The sequence below is a fragment of the Plasmodium yoelii genome (genome assembly GCF_900002385.2).
Source record: "Plasmodium yoelii strain 17X genome assembly, chromosome: 8".
Classification (NCBI taxonomy): domain Eukaryota; phylum Apicomplexa; class Aconoidasida; order Haemosporida; family Plasmodiidae; genus Plasmodium; species Plasmodium yoelii.
Genome location: NC_036180.2, coordinates 560,347 through 570,224, shown reverse-complemented (window position 1 = coordinate 570,224; position 9,878 = coordinate 560,347). Strand labels below are relative to the sequence as shown.

Sequence of the window (9,878 nt, the reverse complement as noted above, 5' to 3'; positions counted from 1 at the left end):
AAATTCTGTATGCATATACACACAAAATGAACAATATATAACTACGAATATGTAATATATAACAATATTATAATAACAAAATTTGATCGTTCGATTATTTCTGAAATATTTACAGTATATAGTTAGAATATATTATGTTCATATATGTATGTGTTTATTTTTTTGATATATTTATAATATAACCTTAAACCGATATATAATAAAACATATTTTTTTTTAAATAGACAACATATATAAAATGAAAATATTAATAATTTATACAAAAGAATGAACAAAATTCAGAAGGTTGCTCAATGAAATCAACTTTCAAAATTGTAACAAAAAAAATTAGAAAAAAAGAGAGTTTTATGAATATATTTTAATGTATCACATTCATATGCATATGAAAATAAATAAAATTAATAATCAATAGTAAACAAATAAGTAGTAATATAATGAAAAATGATATATTAAGGAAAATAAAAATAGGCTTATAAAAAAAAAAAAAAAAAAAAAAAAAAGGTTCTTGAACGTGCAAATTATGAACAAATCTTAGGTGTTTTAAAATATTATTAATATGGCATATGAATACATATGAGAAATATAAAAAATATAAAAAAATATAAAAAAATATAAAAAAATTCAAAATTGTATACGTATAAAATAATGATATAAAAAAATAAAATATATTACATATTTTTAATGCATATGAAATACATAAATGGGTTCAAGCACACGGCGTTGCATAACATTTTCGCTCTTTAAAAACAAATAAAATACAAAAATTGATAAGTAAAAAAATATTATCATTATTATAATAAAACAATAACAAGAGAAAAATAAAATATGACTTTTAATTGGAGGAATATTACTCTCAAAATTTGTATTTTCTTGAATAACTTGTATATATAATTTGGTAATAAAGGCATATACACACGCAATATACTTAAATGATAAGCTTTTTTTATTTTATTAATTTTTTAAACATATACTATTTATTTAAGGAAATAAGAAATTACATAATGATGGGGAAAAGCATAACCATGCACATATATAAAGAAAAACAAAACAATAAAAAAGAACAAAATAGTATAAGGATAAATTAAAACCTTTAGAATAAAATAAGTATATATGTATTCATAATCATTATTAGCTCTTGTTTTTTTCATTAACTATTTTTTGAATTTTTCACAAAGTTGTAATTGTGAAATTATTTATTAACAAAAATAATGAAAAAATATTGAAAAAAAAAAAATTTATTACGTCTATGGTAGTCTAAAGGGAATATTCATATATACAATATATTATGCTTAAAATATTGTGTCATATTTTCAATACATCATTCTTAAAAGGAAAATTAAATGCTAGAAAAATAAATAAAAAATGTAGATAAAAAAAAAAAAATAATAATAAATAAAATTATATTTTTATAAAATTTATGACTGTTCATATTTTATCAGATCAAATAGCTATTTTTGTATAGTTAACAGTTCAGTATATATTCTGTATAGTTGTATTTTTTTTTCTTGTATTTATAAATGAATCTTTACTTGGTTATTTTGATATTTTTCTATATTCTCACATTTGTTAAGGGTTTTTATTTTCCAATCTATATAATAACTCATAAATATGTCGAATAAAAATAGAATTTCGAAAGGCATACATAAAAATATAACAAATAAATCAATGGGGAAATGAAAAAAAACTATGTAATTTCATCGGTATGTTTCAAGTATGCACATATAACAATATTAATAAAAAGAAAAAAAAAAATACAAATTACAAGAATAAAAAATATATTGTTTGACACAAATATAGTTCTAACAAATTTTATTCTATTATTTTTTTTTAGCACCCCATTAAGTGATACACATAAATAAAAAATTTCGTAGAAATATATTTTTCATAATAAATATGTATAAAACGTTACAAACAGTTGTAGTAGTTACATAGTTTTACTAGTTATTATTTCATAACTATTTACACATGCTTATTTTCTATTATTAATTCATGAAACAAGTTGCATGAACACATATATATACAAAACGAAAAAGGTGTAAACTTTTTATGAACGTTCATAAAAATAAGAGGAAATTATTCAAAATAAAAAAATAGCGAAAAAATAGCGAAAAATAGCGAAAAAATAGAGAAAAAATACATGTATATATTGGAAGGAAATCAAAAAACAGGACAAGCATATTCTTTTTTTTTATCCTTTAGTAGGTTTAGCTTTGTTCTATTTTCAGAATAAAAAATAATACACGATGCACACAGTGTTGTAGTAAATAAATAAATAAATAGCTATTTTAAATAAAAACCATAAAATAAATTTATGAACGTGCATATACATATGCGCATATATGTGATATGGCAAGGATGCGCGCGGTTTTTCTGTTTGTAATTATCACAATATTTATTGGAGATATAATAGGAGAAAAATATAAAAATATAAAAAAGTACAAAATAGTAAGAAGTTATATATGCAACCAATATAATAGTGATAATAAATTTTACACAGAAAATGGGAAGAAAAAAATATTAAATAAATATAGAATAAAATATAATACAAAAATAAAAAGACTTAATGTATTATTAAATATAAAAGAAATAAATTTAATAAAAAATGTAAATTTTTTATCGTCTATAAATATGGTTACAAGCTTAAGTAGTATATTTATTTTTATGCATATACTAAATTATTTTAAATTAATAAATAATACACATAGAAATGCATTACTCGAAATTACAGATAAAATTTGTTCAAAAATTTTTTTGTTTAACACAATAAATGATATAATAAATACAAATTTCCAAAAAAATATTCCGAAATATTTTATTATTGGTCTTTTTTCAATTACACAATTTATATTTCACACACTTTTTTCAAATGTAATGGCTTGTCTGTTTTATTCGAGAGACCAACAAAATGGAGAAAAAATTATAGAAAAAAAAAATATAACAAAATGTGAAGATAATAATAAAGAGAATAACTATTTGTTGGAAAAAAGTTTAAGCAAATCTAATGAAGTATCAAATTATATAAAAACAAAAAATGAAGACATTTTAAATAAAAATTACCATAACGGTTCATTAAGAAACGATATAAATAATTCTAAACAAATCGAAACAAGCGAAATAGAAAGAAAAAATAATATGAATAATGTCAGTCTACTAAAACATTTGTGTACATTAAGTCATACAGGGCTTATACCTATGTATGTGTTTAATTATATGCTTAAAAAATTGAATTATAAAAATGATAATATAAATATAATGATTAATTTTTATAATTTATTTAATAGCATTCTTTCGAAGATATATGTTAATTATTTTATCAAAAATAGTAATATTGAAAATAGTGGCGACTCATCTAGCCCCGACAAAAAAATAAATAAATGGTGCACCCCATTAGCTCTACTTAATAGTATATTCAACAACTCATTTTCTTATTTTCTTTTAATTTCTATATTTTTAAAATTTATCGACAAAACAAATACAATATATGAAAATTCACTAAAAAAAGTCTTGTTAATGTTTAACAATATATTACCTCCATCTATACTTATAATAATATCAAATATACTATATGATGGGTTGAAAGAAAATTCTAAAATTCCTTTAAAAGATTTATTTTTTATATTAAATAATAAATATGTCTTAATTCCTTCCTTCTTTTTTGTTTTATCTCATCTTAATGATTACTTTAAAGTGTTCGAGGTAGCTTATTATTATCACCACCATCATGACATTATTATTATCATCATTTTTTTACATTTTTTATTCCATAAAGATATTAGTACTAATATATAGAATGCATATAAAATTATTCAATTTTTTTTTCATTTTTTTACAGATTTCCAAAAATTTGCACCTCTTTTTACTAATTCAAGCAATGACCCCTCCGAATTATAACATATATTTTTTAAGTGTAAGAAACAAATTATAAAAAAATAATGAAAAGACGCAAAGAATATTTTTTTTTTACAAAAAAAATTTTATGTATACATAATAAAACTATAAGATTACAACTAAATTATTTATTTGTAAACATATTTTTATTTTTTAGGAAAAAATTTCAAAATTACAAAATATAAAAAAGACACTATGTATGTCATATCCAATTTATTTAATCCCACTGTTTATTTATTCTTTTATATTATTTGAATATTTTAATAATAAATTGTAGAAATATTTCTCAAAATAATTTTATTATCAATATGAATCTATTATACATTGTATTTAATTAATGTCTTTCCATAACTATATCCTGTCATTATATTTGAAATTATTTTTATTAGTATACTATTATTTTTTTTTGTTTCTTTTTAAAAATTTATTTTTTATAAGAATAAACAATGCCTCAAAAAAATATACCCTTATATATTAATATTACAAATATTTAGTTTGAATTTTTTTTTAAAGTAACCTACCAAAATAATAAGTGCATGCTCTACAATTAACCAAAAAGAAGCATACACACAGGTATGTATGTATGTATTATGCATGTATGTATAGCATAGAAATGACGCGACAATTTATTGGATTATCATAGACTTATACAATAAATGAATGGTTGTATTTTTTATTTCTTTTAAATGCATATTTATATTTGTTCAGTCACTCTTTAAATTATTATATATACACAATGAACATATTACTACACAAAAATATAAAAATGAATGTTCTACAAAATATGTATAAGTACAATATTTTTTATTTTTATTTATATTGATATTTTTACTATAAATTGTTCATAATAATTTATATACAACCATTAACATGTGTATAAAAAAGTTTTATTTTTTTATTAAGTTTCAAATGTCTTATTATTTTCATTTGTATTAAAAATAAATCAACAATAAAATAGTTAAGAAATAAATACAATCATTATCACATATCTGTGATTTTTTTGGGGGCTATAAAGGAAATTAATTTTAGTAAAATATTTTTTTTTTTTCAAAAAAAATATTACTATTGACACATTTATTCTCGTATTTTTCATAAAATTAATTACGATATAAAAAATATAAAATAAAAAAAGAAAGTTATTTTACACAAAATTATAATACAGGATCTTTATGCTTAGTTCATATTTTTGTTCATGCTTTTGTTCATGCCTTTGTTCATGTTTTTATTCATGTTCATGCGTTTATTCGTGTTTTTATGTATGTTCATATTTTTGTTCACATTTTTGTTCATGTTTATGGGTAGCTATTTTCCATTTATTAATTCGTGTACGCTTGGCGTTTAAAAAAATAAAAACGCGACATAAACTTATGGGCATAATAAATAATTAATTACAAGAGTATAAAATAAAAAAAAATAAGTAAATAATAAGTAATTAACAAGTAAACAATAAGTAAATAAATATGTAAAATAAATAAGCAAACAAATAAGTAAAATAATAACTAAAATAATAACTAAAATAACTAAAATACCAAGTAAAATAATAACTAAAATAATAAGTAAAATAGTAACTAAAATACCAAGCAAAATAAATAAAAAAATAACCGAATAAAAGATAATTTTATTTGTTATATATGCATCAATTTGTTCGAGGGAAATACATTTAAAAAAAAAATCGAAGAGAACAAAAGTTATGAGAAGAAATGAATGAGTTGTACATATCAAGTTTCGTAAAAAAAGACGAAATATATTTATAATTATTTTAACAAATAACTGTTACTACTCTTTTGGTACTATTTTGGTACTATTTTGGTGCTATTTTTGTACTATTTTACTACTATTTTAATGTTATGCATAATTATTCCCACTAATCATTTTCAAGTCACCTCATAGCTTTCCTTTCTCTATTACGCATACACACACACACACATATATATATACACCAGGTATGTATATAAGTACATATATTAATTGTACAGGTATATAAATTCCACGTGAACGCATATACTCACATTTTTTTTTATCGAGCTAGCCTTTTGGCAGCTAGCCAAATGCATATTTAGATATATGTGCACACACACACAAAATAGTTAAAACTTTTTAGTCTGTAAAATGACTATAAATATAAGATGGAGTAGTAAAATATGGCATTTGATAACGATTTTTTTATTAATAATTACTATAAAAAATATTTTGATAAAATGTTTTAATCATGAAGGACATGAAGCAATAGGAATGGTGACTATGTCAGGATTAAAAAACAATCAATTATATGAATTAAAAAAAATATTAAATGGAAAAGATATTGTTGATATTGGAAAATGGAGTCATTTAGTTCATAATAAAATAAAAGGAGCAGAAAGTATGCATTATAATTTACAAAATAATGATTGTCAAAAAGCAATTTTTAAATGTGAAAATGAAAATGGATTATGTTTAATTAATTCAATAAGATATTTTTATAACAAATTAATGGAAACACCAAATTCTTCAAATTCTAGTAATAATGAAATTGAGAAAACAAAAGAAACAACAAATAAAATAACTTTTAAATATCCCAAAAATATTAATTTTACTGATTCAGATTCACTAAAATATTTAGTATCATTAATTGCTGATATGCATCAACCTTTGAGAATTTCATATAAATATGATAATGGAGGAAAAAATATAAAAATTTATTATCGTAATAATCAAGGTGCTAAAATAAAAAGTACTTTATTTGAATATATTGAAAATGATCTTATAAATAAAATGATCGAAAAGTATCAATCGTCATGGTATAGTGGATGGACACATATTAATAGAATTTATGATCAACATAAAAAAGATGAAATTTTATTTAAAGAGAAAGGTATTAATGCGATCGAAATTTGGGCAACAGAAATAGTCAATGATTTTTGTTATGATTTTTATCTTAATAATTATGTTTCTAGCTTTTTAACAAATGTAAAGAATGAATTACATTTTAATACAAATAAGGAAATAGATATACCAAAAGATTTAGAAGCACGATTTGAGAGATTAATTAAACTTAATATTTTAAAGGCTGGTTCACGAATTGCGATTATATTGAATCATATATTTGCTAACAAAACTTTTTCAAATTTTAGAAAAATTTCAGAGTTGGATAAAGGTAATATTAACTTTTACAATTACTATTATTATTATTATTATTAAAAATTTATGCTAAACCATGTCTTATTTATTCATTCTCATTATTTATTATAATCCTCAATGCATATATTCATTTTTCTGAGTTTTGTGTTAAAGAAAATAATGTTACATTGATCATGTAGAAATGTATGAAAAACAAAGCTAAACTAAAAAAAATAAGTTAATACAATTCCCCTTAAAAACTTGATTTTTTTTTTTTTTTTTTTTTTTTTAGGACAATATGATAAACTTGAGAGTTATACTTCTCCGTCTACATACAAAAGAAATGCATTACTCATAAACTTGGCAATACTTTTATCTATCTTGGTATTATCGAAAAAGGAAAAAAAAGAAAAAAAGAGAAAAAGAAAAAAAAAAGAAAAAAAAAAAGGAATATATATATTATTTTTCTTCGGGGCCTGAATTATGTGGCATCCCTTTTCTTGCCTTGATTGCACACAAGAATTAGTATACTCCTTGTTATGCATTTTTTTATTCGTATTTTTATTTGTATTTTTATTTGTGTTTTCTCATTTGCATTTTTTATAGGTAATAATACTATACTACAACTTCGTAATTAATAAGAAGCGCAAAACATTGTTACCGAATAAGATGGTGGAAGTTGAGCTAAAGAATAAATCCAATTAAGTTTGCTTTCAGAAATCTGAGAAAAGCATGCAAATAATGCAAATAGTATAAGTAACAATTTTATAATTATAGCAACTTTTTTTTTTTTTTTTTTTTTTTTTAATATTATCACATATATTATTTATGTTTTAAATAAATGCAAAAATAATATATGGATTATAATTTTCCATTAATTTTATGGAAAAAAAATATTTTTTAATTCCTTTTCTCAAACTTTTGAGAGAATTATACTTAATTATATTTACACATATTATACAATTTCTTTGGTGTTAATATGTCATCATATGATGTGTACGTGTTGTTATATATACTCTTTATATATTTTTTTAATGTTATTTAAGCATATATTTTATATGATAACCATATGCATATATTATATGACTATGCAATAATTTTTTTCCTGTTTCAGAATATGTTTTAGTTGTTTTATTTAATTGCATATTGTTATATTATTTTTTTTATCTGTTTTATATAAATTACTTGCTTTTTGGTAATAATACCAACATTTCTCAATTGTTCAATTACACTATTATAGTGTATATTTGTATATACAAATTGATAAGCCAAGATTTGGATTTTTTTTAATTTCACATATTATACCAGTATGTTTAATTTAGCTAGCTAAAAAAAAAAAAATAGCTAAATAAAATAAAAGCAAAAAAACATCACGAGGAAAAATATATGCCTCGATAAGTTTCCCTAACTTGGTTATCTTTATTTTATTTTATTATATTCTATTCTATTCTTTTTATTTTTATTATATTCTTTTTATTTTTATTATATTCTTTTTATTTTTATTATATTCTTTTTATTTTTTCGTCTCGCTTGCAATAACTATCGAACAATATTGAAATGTTTGCAAATTGATTTGGATATGGTGGTGGAATTCGTACAAGTTGAGAATAATTTTTATTTTAGAAAAATATAATTTATTTAGTTTTTTCCTTATTTTGGAAAAATTAATAAAAGCTATATACATGTATAAGCTAAGTTTGGATATCATACACTTATGAGGATGAAAAAAAAATTGAAGCTACTACTATAAGTAATGGGTTTATTAGAATATTGTTTCTTTATATTGGGTATATTATTTTATTGTTTGAAACCCTGTTCATCATTTTTGACGATAAAAAATGGAAACTGGTGTTTAAGAGATAATATATTAAGAGAGAAAAAAAGCAAGTTAAGGCTTCATTTACTTTCATCAAAAGTTAGTGAAAATGATTTGAAAATTGTGATTTATCCAAATTCCATTCTTCGCCAAAAAAGTGAAGAAGTTATTTATTTTGATGACAATTTAAAGGTAAACTCAAAGTGGACAATTCTATGCAATTCTACATTATGCATATGTATATATAGGTATGGATATATATATATACATATAGGTGTGAATATACTTTTTTTTTTTAGAACTTGATAAGACGAATGTTTAAGGCAATGTATGAAAACAAAGGAATTGGATTATCAGCTCCCCAAGTTAATATCAGTAAACGCATAATTGTTTGGAATGCTTTATATGAAAAAAGAGATGAAAAAAATGAACGTGTATTTATTAATCCGTTAATAGTACAAGAAAGTGCAGTAAAAAATAAATTAATAGAAGGATGTTTATCATTTCCAAATATCGAAGCTAAAGTAGAAAGACCAGCTATAGTTTCGATTAGTTATTATGACATAAATGGAAATAAACATTTGAAAATTTTAAAAGGAATACATGCTCGTGTTTTTCAACATGAATATGATCATCTTAATGGTGTTTTATTTATTGATAGAATTACTCAAACTGAAAAACAAAAAATTAAAGGAAAATTGAATGAACTAGTAAGGGAATATAGGGCTGAATTTACGGAGGAACCAGCTATTTAAGAAAAAAAAAAAAAAAAAAAAAAAAAAAAATACTTTATTATTACCTTTAGTAATTTGAAATAATTTTTTTAGGGTATATATAATAACACACTTATAAATAATTTTTAATTTTTGTCACATTAGCGTAAAATATACAGAGACAAATGTCGAAATAAATTTGATAGGGCCAATTAATATGTTTTATATTTTATAATTTTATTTGAATTTTTATATTTTATATTTTTAAGTTTTTATTTTTTAGTAGCAAAGTTGGTAAGATAAAAACAGAGGAATGTGATGAAGGGTGGGGTATTATCGTTTAAATAGTTAAAAAAAAATCAAAA

General features: G+C 20.9%; 3 protein-coding genes across 3 annotated transcripts; all 3 read left to right on the top strand.

Moving 5' to 3' along the window:
• Window positions 1-2,346: 2,346 nt before the first annotated feature.
• On the top strand, window positions 2,347-4,165 carry PY17X_0812800 (apicoplast integral membrane protein, putative; the record flags this gene model as incomplete). Its single annotated transcript, XM_022955680.1, has 3 exons — window positions 2,347-3,696; window positions 3,833-3,907; window positions 4,046-4,165. 3 exons carry the CDS (start codon window positions 2,347-2,349, stop codon window positions 4,163-4,165), a joined length of 1,545 nt encoding a protein of 514 aa, XP_022811925.1.
• A 1,832-nt stretch (window positions 4,166-5,997) lies between these two features.
• PY17X_0812700 (plasma membrane protein 1, putative) lies at window positions 5,998-7,689 on the top strand (the record flags this gene model as incomplete). Its single annotated transcript, XM_022955679.1, has 3 exons — window positions 5,998-7,021; window positions 7,277-7,368; window positions 7,591-7,689. 3 exons carry the CDS (start codon window positions 5,998-6,000, stop codon window positions 7,687-7,689), a joined length of 1,215 nt encoding a protein of 404 aa, XP_022811924.1.
• Window positions 7,690-8,737: 1,048 nt separating this feature from the next.
• PY17X_0812600 (peptide deformylase, putative) lies at window positions 8,738-9,555 on the top strand (the record flags this gene model as incomplete). Its single annotated transcript, XM_724446.1, has 2 exons — window positions 8,738-8,992; window positions 9,100-9,555. 2 exons carry the CDS (start codon window positions 8,738-8,740, stop codon window positions 9,553-9,555), a joined length of 711 nt encoding a protein of 236 aa, XP_729539.1.
• Window positions 9,556-9,878: the final 323 nt, after the last annotated feature.